General features: G+C 35.6%; 1 protein-coding gene across 2 annotated transcripts in view; it reads right to left on the bottom strand.

Moving 5' to 3' along the window:
- Positions 1–21739, bottom strand: part of TAFA5 (TAFA chemokine like family member 5) — a 400155-nt gene that overhangs the window by 66556 nt on the left and 311860 nt on the right. For both annotated transcript variants that reach the window (XR_007780561.1, XM_050987434.1), the window contains exon 3: positions 9098–9225. Coding sequence is in view for 1 of the 2 variants with exons in the window: in XM_050987434.1 (XP_050843391.1) it covers positions 9098–9225 (128 nt within the window). In the remaining variant the exon portion in view is untranslated. The remainder of the gene's footprint in view (positions 1–9097; positions 9226–21739) is intronic.

The following is a 21739-nucleotide window of genomic DNA, read 5'->3' as shown; positions in this document are numbered from 1 at the left end:
GTACCTTGTTGAAATGACAATTTTCAATATGACAGGCCTTTCTGAATTAATTTTCAAGTATGGTTTTAAGAAATAATGTGTCAAATGTTATAATAAAAATCCCTGAGCTAAAACACCTTTTTCATTTTCTTTATTCACTGCTTGTTTTTTCAAGTCCAAGAATTCCAGCTTGCTCTGCATGATTTAACAGAATCTTTGTGGCTATTCTTAAAAATGGAAATGTTTCAAAATGGATATATGTGTGCAAAAACCTCAGCTTCTAACACTTGTGTCATGAATATTTTCATTGTGCAAAATGGGTGTGTAAGAATTTTAGCATTTTCAATTCTTGGTGTTGATACCAGTTTCCAGCCTTCATAAGTTTACATCACATGCCCCCAAAAAAAGTGTTTAAGCTATATACCAAGTTCTGCGTTAGTCTTTCCAGCTTTCTTCCTTGTTTGGATTATCAAATCCTGTAGTCCCCTTTAGTTCATATGGGACTCAGCATCTATTGAATCCCTTCTTACAGTGTATTGTGCTACTTAGTGCAAAAAATTGCACAAGTAACCTCCAGGTTTGTTTCCTCAGATAGTCCCTCTTTGCAGTCACTTATTAAATGAAAATTGATTTTTCCCATATTCATGCAAGAAATCAGTAGCTGCAGACAATATCAATCTATCATGGAGTATATATGGTAGGAGCAGACAGCACTGTCTCAAATTATCTGATCTAGCAGATGAGGAATGAGATTGAGTGGCTTAACACAGACCATAAGTGAACCAGCACCTTCTGCCTGACTTCCAGCTGACACCCACAAGGGCAGTGCTCTGTAGGTTCTGTGTTACAGATGCTCACTCTGTGCAAGATGCCATCAATACCCTTAAGTACCTGAATGCACTAAAATGATAAGTTGAGGAAACTAAATCACATTTAGTATGTCTGCTTTGCTTAGAATTGTCAAAACACAAAACGCCACAATATTACCACGACTAATAGGAATTTGGTTTATCTGATGCTTTTAGTCCATCTCAGTACTAACTCTTAACATGCTTATTTCTTAGACCAGTTACCATGCTGTTTCAGTATTTGGAAAGGTTTATTTAGATGCAAATGGTGACCAGGGTGTTAAACAATAATAAAAAAATCTAGTTTCAGGATCTTCACATGCATTCTTTGATGGGACTGCAAATTTTCCAGGCAGATTCCTGAACCATCCAGTATAGGATGAATATTATAGGATGAATATTCATCCAATTTCTATACATTTTTTATGCTCTGAGCCTTGCATTTTTAAATTTAGGCTATTTTTTGGGGTTTTTTGGGAAGATTAAAGAGAATCCTAGCCCCATATAAAAGCATAATTTTTACTGGCTTCCTGGAAAATTATTCAATTTAGAAAGAATTTCAAATGAAAGTATTTTCTGTTTATCAGGACCAATTTAACAATTTAGACATTCCTTAAAATGCAGCTTTTAAAGCCTTTGAACACTTGAATATTCTTAGACATTCACAATTTATTGTATGCATTCATACTATGATATAGCAGTCAATGAACTTGCCAAGTTTCAGATGTGGTTTTATTTACATTTCAGACTTCTGGTTTCAAAATATAGGGAAAAAAAAAAACTGAAAAGGTTTTGCTTGGTGTTTGCTCAAATCTATGAAATAAATGACTGAAAATTATTATTATTGCCTTGGGTAGAAACAGCTTTTGTTTACTTGCTGAAATGGACAGTTCAGACCTCAAACTGATCAAAATGTAGCTGATTTTACAGTGCAGTAGCTGCTTTCAACTATAGATTAATCTATATAACAAAGAAAAGCCAAAGTTTGTAAGCATTAATCAGAAACTAGATTTGTCTCACTGAATCTAAAGCTGCCCTGTCTCTAAGTTAGCATAGTAAAACTGGACTGAATTCTAGAAAGCCCAACATGAATATGAGTTAAGTAAGAGGAAACATGAAAGAAAATATAGGTCTAGAATTCTTATCTATCTAAAAATTCTGTTTATTTATTTGCACAGTAATTGCAATATGCAATGCAGAAGCGAGCATTCATATTTTCTGTAACTTTAAAAAGACAAAAGAAATCAGTGTACCATAATTCTTCACAATCTGAAAAACATATTCTAAAAGTGAAGAACAAAATTTGAGTTTACCTAATTTCTTCCAATGATTCATTTGACATGTTAAAAAATTATGAATTTCATTTGCATGCCATTTTACTACAAGTTATTTTTGGCATAAATTTTGGTCTCTTTTGAAGCAGTGGGGATCAGTGAATACCAATAGAACCAGTATTCAGCATTCATGACAGAGGAAGGCGGTTAATCTCTTTAAGGTGGTTCTTTAAGTATCTGACAGCTCCTTTCAACCTAAAGTCTGCAAAAATCACAAAATCTTTGCTAGCATTTTGGCTTAGGACTTGAAGATTACTTATTTGACATGAAGAAGTGTATTTTGATAAGGATAATGGAAAATCGAATGTGCAGGTTTCAACACATTGGTACGACAAAGAAGTGCCCAGCTTTGAAAAGACTGTACTAGCTGAAGCATTACTAACATTCAAGAAAACCTGTGTATTTTGAAGGAATAGTACAGCCCCTCCATGAGTTGCTTCAGCTTACTGAGTATTTTATTTCTATTTAGATTTCTCTGTGCATGAAGCCCTTAAGACATGGGCCCACAAAGGCCATCCTACCACTCTGCTTGTAAATTGTCTAAAGGGACTACTCTTCTCAAACACAAAGAATTAGAAACATGATGTTAAACTTTTTTGAGAATTAAGACATCCAACTCCCATACTACCTTTCTTGGAAATTTACAGAAAAGAATCTATTTCCAACACTGTCAGTGGTGACACATTTGCAGATTAAGATACCTTTTGTAAACAATGAGAATAATGGAATCTGCTCAAAGCTTAAAAATATCTTGTAAGCCATGGGAATAAATAGGTTGAATCTAGGACTTCCAGCACAAATCTGTAGAGTGGCCATTGAAGCACATGGTTATAACATGTAAAGAACTAGTATTTTCTCTCATAATTTATGTCAGTATTACTGAGAAGAACATCAAATTAATACAAAACTATTTAAAGGCTCAGTTAAAGCACTGTACAATGACTAGGACTGATTCTATAGATACGCTGTTGCATTAGAATGAGATGCTAATTAAAGTAACCTGGTTCTGTCAGTTCATATGTACAGTCACAGATACAGATATCACGACTTTTTGATCTCAACAAGATCTGCCAAAGTTAATTCTGCAGAAAGTGTTCATGTTATACCCTTTCTCAGTTTGGTGTATATACATGAAAAGTAGAACACATCAATGTTTTAACACACAAAAGTTATTTCAGGCTAGCTTCCAGTTATGTGGTGTGGTCTTGGAAAATCTTAATTAATTATCAATTTCAGAATTACACTACCGAGACCTGAGTTAGTTTTAAAGGATTTTGTGATGCATAATGCTTGGTGAAGCAATGGACTCAGAGCTCAGAAAACTGAGGGACTTAAGAATGCAAATTATTCTTTGTGGAAATAAAGACAGAGGTTTTCTTAAACCAGATTCCTAGACAACCAACTAGAAATTAAGAGTGAGTATATCTGAGCATGACCCAAAAGGGTTAATGATCTGTTTCACCACAAAAGTGTATTTGTGAGAGCCCTTTCTGCTGCTGTTAAGACCTCTCACAAGACAGTGGCAGGCGTGCCATCATGAAGAGGGACACACAGAAAAAGATGAGACAGAGAAGACATAGGAACTCAAACTGTGTAAGCTCATAGGTTTTGAAGCAAAGATAGTCCCATAGGTTAAATGCAGACAAAGATCCTGATTCTCCAACAGCTGACTATAAACAAAGAAAAATTCAGGATCCTAATTTCCTTCCTGTTTCTAAAAGCTAATATTTGGATTGTAGAGAGGGGATAAACCAGCTGCTGAGAAGAGTCCTCTGTAGTCTTGGTCCATCTGTGGTGTTCCTGTTACAATTTGGACAGTGAAGGAGCTTAGTAGATGAATTGCTGACAGATCTATAGAGTGGACTCTGAAGCACATGGCTATGACATGTAAAGAATTGGTATTATTGTATCTGTTTTGTAAGCTGACCACTTCTGACAAAGGGGAAGGGTGAAAATTAATTTGGCATGGCATGCATGCAACATTTCACTGCTCTAATCTGGTGCTGCCTGAAAGCTTGTTTTGGTAGGTATTGTATCCTGGAATGACACAGAACTAGAACTGGCAGGATGTCAAAATACCTCCAAAACCAGCTTAACCAAATGAAATCAGCTGAGCTGTGGAGATGTGAAGTGCACATTTAGAAAGACTCAGAGCTGGAATGTAGGTGAGGCTAAATACAGGTATACCAGTGTTTTGTCAATACCTAACAACAGCAGGAATATTACCAATAAGGACATTTTTACATAACAGTATTTTTATTTCTAAGTTAATCTGAACTGATAAACCTCTTAAAATGTTAAGTCAGGACTCCCAAATTCACTGACATATGGAGCTAAGAATTGTTAATTTTACTTCTACTGCTGGGGAAGCTGAGGCAGAGAGGTTCAGTGACTTACCCAAGGCCACAGAGGGAGTCACTGTCAGAGCCAGGATTAGAGCTCAAAAGTTTCTGGCTCCCAGTTCCCAAGCTCAGACCACTAGACCATGGCCTCAGGATATTTCCAGCTGATCTTCAGTCTAAAAAAAAGTAAATTCTCAAGTATGTTACAGATATGTAACACACACACATATATATATGTATGTATATTTTTATGTGTATACATATATATATATATATATTTCTTTTTACCTGAATGTAATGATATGAGTGAAAACACATTGTTCATAAGTCAGTGCCAAAAATCATACTAGTATATTTTATCTGAGTTACCTTAATCATACATATATGTATGATAAAGCTCTGCTGAAGAATATTATGATTTAAATTACAGTCAATACAAAAACATATTGTATTTTTCAGGGTAAGGAACAAATTGCCTTTCCAACCCAGCCAGCATGTCATTTATATTAATGGTGAGGCATTTATATTAATGATAAGTTGCTCTGTGTGTAAGTAAACTCTATTAAGAAAGTCAGGTCCCTTGGTGGAGCTAGATCCTTAGTAAATTTTACTAGCTAAGCACTGAGCTCCATGTCAAAGTAATTACACCTTTTATCCACTGTGAGCTCTCTCTTAGCTTCTCCATATTCCTTAATTTCCCACTTCAGCTAATTTAGCAGTAAAATCACAAAGGTTTAAAAGGTTAGCTACCGAGGAACTGGCGCATGAATGTTCTGTTAAGCTCCGTGCATTGAAATTGCATTATGTAGAAGAAGGAATTAATTAATTAACAATTAGGTAGTGATGGATCATTGACAACATATCTACACTTGGGTGTTAAAAATTAATTTCCCCTGTAAAAACAATACATTCTGCATCTTCTCATCTATACATGAGCAAGTTTTACACTTGAAATATAAAATGGAAAGGCCCTTCAGCAACTTATTTTAAAAAAAAGAGCCATATCTTCTGGCACTATTAAAATTATAAAATATTTCTTAAAACCATATAGCTTAATTTTAATAATTAATTGAAAAAGTAATGAGGACAGCAAAAGGAGAAGAAATTTTTAAAGGCAGGAGATTTTAAAGTGACTGTAAGGACAGTTGTTATATGAAAGCACTTAGTATGTTAAAATTGTTAAAAATTGTGTAGTATTCTCTTGCTATCTTCTTTTGCAAGTTGCCATATTGTTCCCTTGTATTGACAGTCAGCCTCTTAATACACAGATTGGCAGTTAGCCCAGTTGGTCCTCAATTCTAAAAGCCTCTTAGCAGATGAAAAATCTTTGGTTAATTCACACCTTGTAGAAAGAACAACAGGGCAGAAGTGACATCCAGATCCATTTAGGGTATACTTTGAATCTGATTTTCCTTTGCCTTGCACCTTGTGTAGTCATTTATAGCTCTGCAAAGTGAGCACAAAATGGATATAAAACATTGCTACTCATGTGAGGAGAGAATTCTGATTTGGTTGCATTATTTCCAGAGGTGATCACAAAAAGTGCCAGCCAGTTGAAAAATCTGGCTCTGCATAGAAAGTGTAAACAATTTTGACACAAAATATAAAGTAAAAAGCAGCAGCCCTTTCCAAACATTTTACAGAAATTGCACCTTTTTTTTTACAGCAATGAATATGTTCACTTGCTGTTTGCTTGAAATTCTCATAGAAAGAATACTAAAAGCTTAACTCATGCACAGAAAACAAATCCTATTTCTTCCTTTCTTTTTAAGAACCATATTTAACTATGAGTCCTGAAGTATATTCTCACTTAAAAGGGCGCATGTTATCTATAAGATGACATCTATAAGATCTCTACAAGTCCTATCTTACCACATGCTCCTTCTAAACCCAGTACTTAAAAAGTTGCATTTCTACAAAGCCTCCCAGAATCAATGTGAAAAGCTGGTATTATCACAACAGCTGGTTTCAGTCCATCAGAGTTCAACACTGTTCTACTTTGGTATGGGTGACAAATTATTGTCAGCATTGATCAGTGATATCTCTGCTATATGACCTATCATCACCATCAGTATGATAACTCAAGACCTACTACCAAAACTATCTTTAAGATGAATGCTATATCAGCAGACAAGGGCTGCTGATATTAGATTAATGGATGTGTTTTAACAAAATTGACAGTTAAAAAAGTGAAGAACCTAATCTGGCTGTTGCTGGAGATGTGGTCAAAACTTATTTCTACTTCAGAACAGGATACAGTAACTAATTCTGTATGTCTGGACATTTTTTTCCCTATATTATCTCGTGGTCCCTTTTCCGGCCCTTCCCAGCCAGACGTCCTTAGTACACTTAAATACCATGACGGCATGATAGTGTGTGGCAACTCGTGTGTTGATTAGGAGCAGAAACACCAGTTAATGCATTAGCAGCTGTTGATCTGGGAACATTGCTACAGTAAATAATGCTGTTTCTGTTGGAATTTTTTTCCTTTCTTTTAATCAGAGTCATGAATTTCATGGAGTCATCTGACGACACCATTTCCAAATCTACTACCATGGTCCAAAGCTTACTCTTCAAGCAAGTAGCTAAAGAACATTTAAAAAAAATTCTTAATATTTTACTAATAATGCATTATAGGCTAGAATTTATTGCAGGGTTTTGTATTTGTTTTTCTTCTTGTCTTTTTTCCCTCTCCCCCTTCTGCATTCAGAGCTTCTGTAAGCATTCTGAGTTGCTAGTCTGGCTTGACTGGAAAGTACTGCGTGTTTGTTGTGTGTCTGCATGTGTGATACCAACTGTCTAAGACTGCTTGATGTTAAGATGAGGGCTTATGCTTAGAGCTGTTCTACAGTTGTCTTTCTGGCAAAATCTTTCCTTACCAATGACAATGATGTATCTGTGTGGGGCGAGTCTGTTTTACAATATTACACTTGCTGTGGTCTTAATTTTACTGATGGGGCATGATTATGATTTCATTTACATTAATCAAATTCATGAGTCATTCCATTCATGTCAATAGCATTAAAGAGCTATAGAGACAAGTAAGAGTTCAGAATCAGGCTTCTGGTGTTTAATCTAAAAGCATATCTGAATCACTTCATTAAAGACAGAAACTGAAGGATAGATCCTCTGCTTACTTTGCATTACTCAGTCCTGCCATTAGCATTAAACATCAAATAAAGAGCTAAAATTACAGCTGGCAATGTGTCACAGTACAAGGGTTTTCCGTTTACCTCAGATACAGAAAATACCCCTGAATTAACAAGATTTAAGACTATATTCCAAGTATGACAAACTTATGGTATTAGATCTCCTTGCCCTTGAATGTTGGCATTAATGTTTAAAAACTTTTTCCTTCCCTTGTTTTTTGGGTTTTTTTTTTAATGCCACTCTTACATAACTTGAATGCAAAAGATTTACATAGCTTGAATGCAAAAGATCTAAAGGCAAACTATATTCACAACCTGAGAGACAAGTTAATTTTTATAGCCCTGTCCATAAGGAATATTATATCTGGTAAATACAGAAGCATAAAAAAAGTGATCACAAGACATAAAATTTGTTTTGTAGGTATCTTATAAAGCATTGTCAAATCTCCTTTTAAAAAAAAAAAAGTGAAATAAGAATAATTTTCTAAATACAGGCATTCTAAAACAATAAAAGTTTTTACACTGCTTTCTCCTGCTCAGACAGAGAAATTGTGCAGAGGATGATGGGCATTAATTTAGTCCTCACTGATAAGTACTTTTAAGACTAAATATTCTTGAAATTGCACTTATTTAAATTACACTCAAGCTCCCTGTAAATCTAAAAAAAGATTATAAGGAGGGGAAATAATTTCAAGAGGCCTAGCAAGTTAGCAGAAAATTGCTCTATTATATCTCTTCAGATTTTTTCCATTTATTAAGTCAAAGAATTACTGGCATTTGAGAACATTTTCTAGAAATCTGTTTGATACATTATAGGCCCTAGAAACTATTACAGTCATATATACTTTCAGCTTCACCACAAGCAAATGCCCCAAGATACCTTAACAGAGAACTGAGGGATTTATCAACAAACCAGGGCCAAAGCAAGCTGGGAAAAGGGATCTTTTGCTATATTTTCTGTAGATCTCACTGAAAAACAAAGATCTATCTGAGCAACTTGTTTTTCCAGTATAGCTGGAATTGCAAAAATATTTTCTTCAGAACTCCCTGAGAAAGATTTCTTTTCACCCTCTTAGACCACGCACTGAGTTTTAAACCCTACGCTAACACAGCACAAGTTTGTATATGTTGAAACATTAAGATACTGTCATCAGGCTGGATACAAATGTTAGCTAAGCCACTGGTGTCTTAAGAGAAAATCTTGATATAATATCTACTCTTAGTAACCATGGGAATTATACATTTTCCTTTGCTATCTTTTCCAGTGTTGTACTTTGTGATAATATTGATGTGTATTTCAGCATGCACACTTGGGCACACAGATTAATTATGAGGCAATAAACTTTACATAAAAGTGCTGAAAAACAATTAAAAATCTCTCTTGTTTTTCAACAAACCAAAGTGAATAAGAAATGGAAGAACTGTAGAACAGAGAAGTCACTTACCGTGGTTGTCTTTATCCGTCCTCCTGGTTGTGTACAGGTCCAGCCTGATTTATTGATTAGCAAATCACAGCCTTCTCCTTCTAAACATGGAAGCATTTCACACCACTGTTTTGTTTTGATAATTCGTGCTATGAAACAGAAAAGGAAGAAGAAAAAACAAAACAAAAAACAATTGGCAGGAGAATTCACATTTTACTTATCTCTAAACTCTTTCTCATTTGAGTTGTCTATTTTTATTATCTGATAATTCAGCAATGGTTTATGATGTAGAAAGCCCTAGGCAGTTTAGAAAATTATTTACAACACCTGCTGTGCCAACAAATTTAATTTCAAACTTAAAAACCAACAAAAAAACAAAAGACGGTTTTATTATAAATCAAAAGAACATAGAAAATAGCTCTTCTTCTAATTTTATGTTCCTTCCAATGAAGGAAATGTTGGGGAAGACTAATAATTGGAGACTTACTATCCTAACTAATCATTTTGGTGTCCCACAATTGTGATCCATTGTGTTAGACTCTCTACAAACCCAAGCAAACAGTCCTTATCCTGAAGTGCTTAGACTGAAAATAGACATGAGGCATGCAGGAGAAAGAGAAAAGCTGTAATAAACAGAGGGGTCAGTTTAATGACAGCTATTGAGAAACTCTGTGATACTTCCAATGGTGGGGTGTAGTCAAGGGCAGAAACTAGGAACGTAAGAAGGACAGGTATTGAATGAAGCAAAGGTTAAGAAACCATGGGGAAGGAGACAATAAGCTGAGGGAAAAGACAGGACCAAACAGCCTATTACTACAAGGGAAAAGAAGCCTAGTTAGGAAGGTTTCTGACAGAAAGCTGGTGTGATACATGTTTTGTGTCTACTCTCAATGCTTGTGTCTCTGGCAAGCCAGTTCTGCAAAATTTCCACAAGGTCATACACAGCATGTAGCCTTGGAACAACAGAGCCCTGACTGCAATAAAGTAACAGCAAAGGAGTTGTGAGTAGAATTTTTTCCTCAAGGCAAGGAGAGAAGGGGCTTTAATACCTGTAGACCTCTTTCTGGACTATAATACTACTTCTTTTGATTCCACCTTTGTAGTATCTGGGTTCCTTCTCAGAGAATAGCAAACAATATTATAATATCTGATATCTGTTATTCTTTCACTCTTCACTGAAGACAGTATTATACAGTGGAGTGTTTAGTATACTTTTTACAAAATATATCTACATATACTTGCGTGGTGCCATACAGTCATGCTAAACAAGATAAGGTCTCCCAAACTAACTTTTGCTCAAACTGTAAGGCTTGCAGTCTGCAGAAAATGGTCCTGTTCCTCCACAGATCATCTCACCAATTCTTGGCTGCACTACAGGAAAGCTTCAGCACTTCAATTTATACATAAGTCTCCTAGGATTCGAGGCCAGAACATGTCCTACATAGAGGCACAGATCATGCCTTCCTCTATGTTGATGTGTGACACCAATACACATAACACACCTTCAAGTAATCAGACACCCAACAAAAAGAGAAGTACAGGAGAAGTACTTAGCGAAGTAAGAGTACAAGAAGCTTATGCTATACCAAATTAATTTGGGGTCCAAGGAGACTTAAAGTAGGCATTTATCCCAGTGGCAGCTGTAGCTTTATGCTCACCTGAACATGTGATTCAGCCTGACTTCTTCTGTCTTGAGCTTCTTAAGAATACAATTCCCAATGCCACTGGGTCATGGCAAGAAATAGAAGTGCAATTTAAAGTCTTTTAATGAAAAGACCTTTCCAATATTTTGACACAAAACAACTTGTGTCTTCAGTTCTGGTATAATTATTGATAAGCTCTAGTAATATAATTAAACCTGATTTCCTTCAGTGGAAGCTCAATCTGAAATTCATATTAATATTTTAATTAAAAACCCTCTTTAGCACCTAAATGTCTACCTAGGAATTTGCACTGTTCATTAGGCAATATATAAATCAATGGTGAAATGATTCATAACTACATTTTTTTGAAGCAACTCTGCTAGTGTTTTTACCACATAATACACAGAAATGTGGATTCTGCTTGGGCATCAGAGGTACTGCTCTACTGATAACTGGATCATATCAGTTTTTGAGACTAACCCCTCCTTCGTAACAGATAATAGCCTTGTCCTTTCAGTGAAGGCCTGCATCCAGTTACAGGCTTAACAGTAAAAGCCCAGCAAAATCTTAACACCAAATCTGACCTACTTGTATGCATATCATTCTTAATTCACATATCAAAATGGCTATTTCTGTAAATGTTTCAACAATATGAGGAATCATCGAAAGACTGAATAGTAAGCTAAACTCAGAAATATCCACTAGATTGCCTTTACTATCTCAGCTAGGAGGTTTTCCTGGAAACATAACTTGAAGTAATCTTATTTTAAAAAAGCGTCTCTGAATTACTCTTAGTGTTTGCTTGGTTGCTGTTGGTATTATCACAAATCCATGGGGTCCTTGCTCTGGGTATTGGTTATATCTACACAAATTTAAAACACACCAAGGGTATTTTACAAAACTTAAATTCTAAAATATTTCTGTGCTGTGTATAGACTACCGCACAGAGCTAGGCTTGAGAATCAGAACTTCTTTTGTAAGGAAAAGTTAGCTAGCTCACCTGATTTAAAGCAAATCAGTTATCAAAACTGTGCCTCCTCAGCCCCCACATCCTCTTCCAGTCTTGCTTCCTGTCGAGATCTCTTCCCCTTTACTGGTTTTACAACCCTTTAATTCTGCTTTTCTACCCATTGCTTTGCTTCAGGAGCCTCACCAACACACAGGTTCTCACTCACAGTGCCACCAGGGAGGCCTGTTCTTGTCTGCGGGACTACATCTACTTTTGCATTTTCACTTTCCAGTTTGCACATTATATCACAGTATGAGAGTAAAGCTCAATGTGTAACATAGGAAGGCAGCAAAATGTACAACAATTGTTATCAGCGCAATATCAAAGAATTTTCATCAGTAATTGAAACTGAGTTACACTAGTCAAAGTAAAGGAATATAGTGTATTTCCTGAGGCAGTGTAGTTGCCTTTTTACTGTGTATATTCACCAGGGGTGTAATTCAGCCCTCTGCAGACAAGAGAGCAAAAAGCCTATCAGCTTCTTCAAATCCACTCCGAGCTCCATTATGAAGAATTAAATGATACACAGGCTTTGAGCAGAGCTTCTGCAAAGAGCTGAATTTCAGCTTTAGAATCTCTGCTGGCACTGCCTTGCATCTCCTAAGAAGGGCTGTGCCTCTTCACTCAAACTGGAGTTAATAGACACTGACATTGCTCAGCACATGGTAGAATTGCTTTCCCAGGGAGTGCCATTTGAACTAGGGAACAAATGGACTCTCTCCAAAGGGTTTTCATGCAAACAGTTTTGAGGCATTGGATGCAAGCAGATGTTATATCAACATCATGACAAACTACCCACCAATGTGATCTTAACTGTTTTGTCAGACAGAGAAACTTACAATCCAGTTATTGGTAGAAAAAGTCTCCATTCACGATCAGTACAGTCTAATTTAAGACTGCTCAAATGAGTAGGGTTTCAGAACACCACAGATTGTTTTCTGCTAAATACTGCAACCAGATAAGCCTTGTCAATAATAATAATCCTCTCACCTGGTTTAATGACACCTGGTTTAATATTATATAATATTGTAATAGTAATATATTTCATATGGAAATATTATGGAAATATTATATAATTAATATATATAACATTTTACACACACACACACATATATATATATATATATATATATATATATATATATATCCTATGGAGAATCAGGTTTATTTTCTAGATATTCTTTTCCCAGATTCAACCCACACTCAGGGAATTATCAATCTCTGCATCTCTAGTCAATCTTTTAACTGAAAATCATGAACTGTTTGTGATAGCAAAAAACTAAGACAAGTCTTGTTCAACAGCAGTAAATACAAAAAACTTACAGCCATCTAAAATATGGTAAATTAAAACACTCAGATTGTTGCAGTCTGTTCACTCTTTTTTTTTTAATGTTGGGGAATGAATTAAGGAAATAAAAGCAAAACTGTACTTTATTTTCACTGAATAAGACTATTGATTGAGACAGCATTTGGATACTGACAAATGATTTCAGAATACATTATGCTTCTATGCATAAAAGGTGGTGTGCAAAGTGAGTATTTATAATTTTTTCATGTATTTATAAAGTATAATTAAAGCCATGATGCATGAGCCTAAATAAAGTAAAAAAAAAAAATAGCAGAGGAGATACATTGAAGTAGGGACTAGGGAGAATTTTTCCGAAGTAAAACACATCTTTAAACATACTTCTTAAATGAGAACTTAGCTCAACTATACATTTTCCAGAATGATGGTCTTCTTCACATTATTTTTTATTCAATGCTAATTTTTAGCATTTAATGCAAGCTGTAACTTACACATTGGAGAAAATATTTCCTCTTTGACTTTCATATATTATTTCACCATAGTTTTCTTTGAACTTTGAAGAAAGCTGATCAGGATAGCAAATTCCAAGGTTCAGAAAGGCCTTTGGCTTCACCACTTTAGAAGTACACAGACAAATACATTCATCTTGGTGTATTTTGCTTGTCCTATTAACACTGAATAGAACCCCATCTTTTATAATTATTCACCTTCAAATGATCCCAACTGGTTAAATAATCTCTCTTATCTCCTAGCCTTTTTTAAACGTTATCTGATATTTTTCCTTTTTCCATTTTTTTCAAGCCCAGCTTTTTTCTCTGACCATTTCCCTGCTTTGCCTGATTCAGTACATATACACTAGCTACCTATCAAGGATCCCCAAACATCTTGCATAACTTCCTGTGTTTAGCTAGTTTTATCTATGACTCCTAAATGCTGTTCATTGTCCCCATCATGCACAGAGGTTAATCATCTTGACCAAGGTCACACAAGAATTTGTTGCACAGCTGGAAACAAAACCTCTGAAATCTTAGTATCACTCGACTGGAGACCTTTCTGTGTCCCTTCTTCCTTCAGAGAGAGAGTGTACTTTAATATGTATACATAAAGAAATTAAACAACAATAAATATATGCAAAGTAATATGCTTTCAAAAACAAATATCAGTTAAATTGCAGCAGCAGGAAAAAGGCCATCTGAAAGACAAACTGAATCACACCACTCTATGCACTGCAATCATGAACTGTCTTTAGAGCAGCAATTTGACTGTAATAGTGTGAAACCTCCAAATGTCAGTCTGTTTTACAACAAGGAAACATCACAAAGCTTGGATACCTTTTACAGCAGTCATTCTGCTTCCTTAAAAAGAATTGAAGCACTGCTAATTCACAAAGAGTTAGATTGTCTCGATTATTTATAGGGCATCTAGACCAAAGACTATTTAGTTCTAAGAACAGCAATATATAGCAATGTCTAGACACCTATTTTATCATTTAGCTCTTGCTGTCATGATTGGGAGGGATGCTTTAGCTGAGGTTGAGAAATATATGGGAAAAAGTGATCTCCTGTGGGCTACAGAGACCAGGCAAATTGCGACCAGGTAACTAGATCATGAGTAAAAGATTGAATGACAGGGCAGAGGCTTCTCCTACTGCTCATCCAATCATAGTTCCACTGAGGGATAAATCTTATTGCAACCCCTGGGTTGTGAAATTCCATCAATGTTCCCTGTATCCCAAAAAGAATGACAATCTGGCTTTATCAGGAATTATGTGGATTGCACCTTGTCCAAAATGTATTTAGGAGGAGCAGGAGAATACCTAGGAGATAATCTCTAAATTATATGGTCATCCATAGTATACTAAACAAAGACACCTTAAGAGACATCACTGCCAGTTACATGAGTGGTCCCTAGGAATTTAGCTGAATTACTTGGTATAAGAAGTTGTTGGGTTAAACTGAGTGAAAGCAGGAATCTTAGCAAACCACTGATGCAAAAACTACTTGAAAATACTTTGAAAAAGTAAGACCAAACTTAAACTACTCCATTTAGAAAACATTAATGTATTTGTTCAATTTTATGACATACCTAATATTTTTACATATCTTCATAAGACTCTGAAATAAATATATACTGACAGCTTAAAAATGAATACACAAAAAAACCCTGAAGTATAATCCAGATTCTAGGAGCACTCTCATGAAATTCAATAGCTCTTATCTTTTTTTTCCTCCAAATAGAAGAATTTCCTCATTAACAATAAATAAATAAACAGTGAAAAGCATATGAGACTATGCAAAAAGAACATGATACCTGAGTTTTTGTAGTGTAGAATGTATTTTTCTGTCCTCTCTCTTCAGTTCTTGGAAAACTTTAATACTATGTGACTCACTGGTATAGTGATAGGTACCTTACATTAGTCTACATCCAGATGTTCAAATATTTGTATGACAGAAGCATCATCCTAACACTGAAAGTATCCTACAAACCAGTTTCACTGTCACCTTATGTCTATTTACATTTTACTTTTCAAGGGACAGTATTCTTCTAATTGCTCTCATTTGAGATTGTAATATGTCTCTGCATTTGTCCTCAACTCCTCAGCCTCTCACTGGCAAATAGTACTCTCACTGGCAATATTGCTTGGAAAAGTACTGCAGTAAATATAACACATATTTTCCAACTCCCTACAAAGCAGTCGAACAGAAACAGAAAAAAATAATGTATTATAGTTTAATAAATTTCACAGGGTCACAACAAGCATCCTGACAGTTATAATAAATAATGAATACTGACAAAATTTACATGTTGAATTTTATTTAGGGACAATACATGTGCTTCTAATCTCTTCAAAACTAGCATTTTCTAACTAAACATTAAAATGTCAGTCTTTTGAATAGGCAACCTGGCCTACAACTGTTCCCAGGATTTCAGCATTTGTCTGAATATCCACAGATGTGCATATTCAATGGTTTTCAGTCTGTGAATGATCTCACTGCTTTGTTGTCTGTGGGTAGTTAGCATTTGCTATCTAATAAGAGATGCTAATAGAGCACCTACCCCTAGAGAAAGCCTTTGTCAGGACTGAGTGTTTCCTGTTTCTCTCCCCTGCTGTTCTGCTCTGCTGTATTCAATTAGTGCGCTGTAAGCAAAGAAAAAAATACTAAAAATCTGATCCATGCAATGCCAGCAAAGAACCGTTCAGAGATCAGGTTTTCATCACATTTCACTTTGCTGCCAGCACATTGAGAACAGCAAATTTCACTGGAGAGGGACGGCAATTTCAGACCCAAAGAAGAGAATGTGAAGATCGCAGCAAAGTATAGAAAAGAAGGGTTAAAATGGGAAGTAGTGAGAAAAGAGATACTAGGGAAAAAATTAGGCAAAAAAAGGAAGGAAAGAGGACAAACCTCAGCTATATGTAGTAGCTATTGAAGCTAATGGGCAAGGTCAAAAACGAGGAACTTGTTCAGTGGAGTCAGTATGACAATGTAGGTAAGTAAAGGCAAAAGACCAGAACATACTGGGTTTTCTTCTCTTAAGTACACCATTTTCAGTCCTCCTGATGATATGAGCAGAGAAATGCGGGGGAAGACCAGATTCACTATGGTTATAAGTCAAATGAGAACTGACCAGATACTCACTGGATCCCTACATTATGCAGAGAAGGCTGGGCAGCTGTGGAAGAGGGAGAAGGACCCTGAGAACTCTCCTAGCTCTGAAACATGTGAACATAACAAAAGTAACCACTGACTACACAGTGAAGCAAGAATTTTAAGAGGTTCTACACAATAATAATTAAACGTGCTCTAGGTTACATGGTCAGAGTTTTCACAAAACACACACTAAAATTATAGCCAAGGATCAAGGTCCTTCTTGAGACTCCAGCTGTAAAGCATTCATGTACCCAATCTTACTGGGTTCCTTTAATGAACTCTGTACATGCCTAGTAAGGAAAATATAAAAAGAAAGAAAAAGAAAAAAAAAGAAAAAAAAATAAGCAATCTCCATTTGACAATTGCTTTTGCTCAGGCAAAACAATGAGAATCAGAATGTGAGATTTCATGTGCTTGAGGACAGAAATTCGTTAGTTTTTAATCTTGTGACAGCTGTTTCTGGGAATTTTAGTTAATGTTCTTCATGCGTATTCAAAGGACAGGCATTTAGCTGAGTGGTTCTGCTGTGGCCCTCACTGCTTTAGTACTTTCCAAGTCTGGTGCCACCATGTGTATTGCTGCTGTGACATGGTGGTGACATTTAATTGTACACTGAGAGAGATAATAATTCAGCTGTTCTCAAGTACAATGGGTTTCCTTTGTCAACAACCAGAGCAATGGGAAACTCTGCCCTCCTTTTGTCACGTATGTATGAACGGAACATGGAAGCAAATTGAGTTGAAAGAGCTCGAAGACTAGCACAGAAACAGACCAAGATATCACTGTGAGAACAATCAAAAGTACGAGAAAACGGAACTCAGCAATGAAGCTAAACTTATCTCCAACCCAAATGCTTTCCCCCTATTCCACATGACTAGATGATGTGTTACAGTAAACTATATGCTTTTTGGGGTAAGCCTGTGACGTTTTGCTTTCATCAAATATTAAAAATAAGATACAACTATACTGGGGATTCTGACACAAATCAATGCTTCATGAATGAAGATTAAATAAAATTAGCAAAACAGGTGAAAACAAAGAAAAAGGGAGCTGTTTTTTATGGTATCACTTTTCATAATGAGAATACAATTAATATAAGCACTTGTGATTCTTTTGAAACTTGTGTCAGTGACCCAGGAAACTTGCCATAGGGAACTGTGATGTTGAGCATTAGCTAGCTTGGAAACTGGCCTTTCCTTATGACTTCTGCTTTCACTAGCCAGTGTTTGACCAACAGAGGGAAAAGAGTGTTAAAATACAGCAATGCTAGTTTATATACCACGCATTGTATTGATACACTGTCCACGGTGAAACCCTGTTACATGTGGATGTGCCACATCTGAGCTGCACAGTCAATCACACATCTTGTCAGACAGCAGATTGATATTATGGCTCTGCAGAATGGTTGTTGACTGACAGGTTAGGTCATATGAATTTTTTTAAGGTGTCTTTTCATCAATACAAAAATATTACTGCTCCTTTCTCCAAAATTTTATATAATCTTATATAATTTTCCTAATTTTCCCAAAAAAATTAATATAATCTTATAAAATTTTCCTAATTTTGTATTTCATTTGGGCAAATGTTTGTCTCATTAGTTAGTCAAGCTTTCTCTGTAGAACTTCTCTCAGTATTTTGTAGGAATAAAAAATAAAATACAAATGAGTGCCTTCTTTTGACCTTAGGTTCCCATTTTTAATTTATATTATAATGCACATAAAATTGGGAGACAGATACCTTAAAAAGACACTGTATCTAAAACTCAGTTAATGCACGGACATTTTAACTTTCTGTGCCCAGTGCAACAAAAATTTTATTTTTCAAAGATCCTCTAGATTCTACTAAATTAAAATGAATAACACTACAGTTCAGAAGGAGCTCTTTGACAGAAATAGTCACTGATTAGAAGGAATAGTCTTTCTTGACCTAAGAGGCAATATTTGATGTATCAGAACACGTCTGGCAAATCTATGAACAGCCACGTCTTCTTGATATTGCTATCTTTTTCACCATCAGAAAACCTGACTTTAAATTTTCAAAATTATTTTTGTAAAATCAGATTAGAAGGACTGACCACAAGGTGAAAAGGGAAAATGCTGCCTCTCTCCCAGGGCAGGCAATGCATCTGCTCCCATGCTACAGCCACTCCGTATGCAGGCAGGAGGCCTGTCCCTGCCAAAAGCTGCACAGTGAGGCTGGTTGGGCCAAAGGACACAGTAACAGCACAGAAAATCTCTGATTTAATCTAAACCATGAATTCTTAAAATTAGGGGCTGTAAGCATTTGTTGGTTCTGCAGCAACTGCACCAATTGTTAAAAATCAGACCACCAGGCACAAGTAGTTGATCAGGTCAGTACATTGAGATTTAAAGCTACTTTTCTGTATTGTACTTCTTCACAGGAAATATGATAGAGTCATATATTTTAAGGACTGAAGCAAAAAGTTTTTTGAAGGCCATAAAATTTAATCCACCAAGTTCTATAACAATTTCAACAATTTCTTGTTGACATAAAACATAACTTTTAGAAAGATATCCAGTGCTAACTTTCAGAGAATGCTCATGTTTTAAAAACTCTTAAGGCAGCTTATACAATTCAATGGCAAAGGCAAAACTTTTCAGATTTTAGTATTATTCATATAGGACTCATTTAACTCTCATAGGGGTATACTCGTCTTCCTTTGCTAAACTCCAAATGATTGAGTAGTCTTTTGTCAGCTATAATTAACTCACATCTCTAACAAAACACTCTGTGTTCCTGAAGGTTAGTCATCTAATTTTTAAATCTTCTGCTTTTGCTGTGTTTTTTTTTTTTTTTTTTTTTTAACATTCAGAAGTATCTTAAGAAAAATAAAACAAACTAAGCATCTGCACTGGACAAACAGGAGATAATAACCCACAAAATTAACTGGAATAGAAGCATGTTAGAATACTCCATCTGCAGGAATTGTTTTCTTTTAACTGTAACTGTATGAAAAAGAGCTTTCTCCAATGACTCTTACTTTGTAAGAACAATGGGGAAACCTCATTAAAAATACCTACAAATTGTAACATGCAAACAGTACAAGTTCACAGTCCTGACTCAAGCAAAACCTGCAATGGGTTTCTGGAGGGTTCTTCTGAATAAAGCACTGCTTGACTGAGTCTGCAGCTTGGAAATAGCCCCTTGCAGATTAAGAAATAACAACTGCTATGCTTCTCTATGCTTCTCTTAAGTACAATACTGAACTATTTAAGTGTTCCTTTAGACTCAACATTTTAAACACACAAAAAAATATCTTCAAGAAATCCTCCCAGGGAAACTCCACTTTTTTCAATAAATATTTTCACATAGCAAAATGGCCCTTTAAATTATCCCAGTATGCCTAATTCTAATATTAAGCATGTATGCATGTATTTATGCATCTACGACATCAGGAATAAGAACTGCTCTTACTACATCACTGCAGTGTTTTACTCTGGTCAGCAGGATACCCTGTTCCACCACTTTAGTTGTATTGGAATAATAGAATTCTTTGTATTAAAGTGTAGAATAATGTGAACACTTTCTCTTGTGGAACTGAAAAAAAAGCTTTCATACTTCCATAAGTGTAGAGCCTGTTTAGACTTTTAAAAAATTCCTTTATGTTCAAGAATGGAAATTGTATATATTAGCATATGTTATATTTCTTCCTAATAATGTTAGTAAACATAAAATTATTCAGCTATCTTATGCCATTATTAGCATATTGTGTATTCTAAAGTAATCTTCAAATTCCTAAATTTTGGCTAGTGAAAAGGTAGACATTTTTAGCTGCCTGCTACAAAGATTTCTCAGCTAACCAACTTTGAAATATTCATCACAAATTCAAAATCTGGGAGAACAATTTCATGAAAACAGACACATAGCCTGATAGTATGGAGACTTCCAATTTCTACCATGTGAACAAGCAGGGACTTCAGTTTTCTGAAAATGAACCTCAGAGCATATGTGACAGAGGTGTGTATAACACACACAGATATAAATTTGTTAGCAAATTATTCAACAGCTTTGCTGTAATATGAATGATGGAGGGGGTTGTGGGGTTTTTTTGTTTGTTTTTTTTTAAATAAAATTGTAGTGGATGATACAGCTTCAGTGCCCTGTTTATTACATGTATGGTCTTGATTACTTGAATCTGTGCAACCCATTCAAAAACAGACTGCAAAATGCCAAAGGCTTTCTTTCACTTCCAGACCTGCTCAAGTTTTCTTTGAGGCAGTGCTCATCTGAGTCATTGCCTGTTTCTTGCTTACAAAACATTCATATTCAAAGCACCATTAGCACAATAGCAATTAACAAAGAGCCTTTTATGCCAACGTGCTACAACTTCATCTCACACACCCTTTACAGGAAAAAGGTCTTTTCTCCTCTTTCCAGTATCAGTGAAGCACTCAGGCCATGTGAAAAGAATGCTCCCTTTCAGTGTAGAGGGGACATGGCTGTGCCTTATGTGAATCTACTCTAAGTACAACTGAGGGGAAGACAAGGTGACCTAAAAGACCTTTCTCATTTCTAAGCTCTAGGAAAGTTCATGGTATCAGGAATTGCATATTAACAACCAGATGCAGAATTTTGTGTGGAAATGGCACAGTGCTTCCACAGGTTATTTTTTCTTAATTTTTATCTGCTGTAAAGGATAGGAAAAGAACTTTTGGGTTTGTCATAAGTATGATCAACAAGAACAAGAAAGGACAGTAATTAGCCTTGAGTCATTCACAGCAGTCATTCCCAAAATATTGCTAACACTGAGCAGGAAGAATCTGCAGCTATATCATGCTAGGAACTGGTGGGGTTTATTGCCAATACTATATCAAGTTGCCACATTGGCACCAAGACAAACACTGAGGTTTCCCATGAAGTAAGACTGTTTCTTTATGGTATGCTGTAGGTGCAATGATCATATTAATTAGAGAAGAACAAGAGTAAGTGGAAATGTTTTATAATTCCTCCTAATAATTATTATAATTTATAGGCAATTTCACAAGACAAAAGAGTGAGTAGCATAGGGTTGGTTAGAAAAACAGAGATGAC

Source organism: Serinus canaria, chromosome 1A, assembly GCF_022539315.1.
Source record: "Serinus canaria isolate serCan28SL12 chromosome 1A, serCan2020, whole genome shotgun sequence".
NCBI classification, from domain to species: domain Eukaryota; kingdom Metazoa; phylum Chordata; class Aves; order Passeriformes; family Fringillidae; genus Serinus; species Serinus canaria.
Note: the sequence above shows the minus strand (reverse complement) of the source record. Positions and strands in the feature narration are given on the sequence as shown.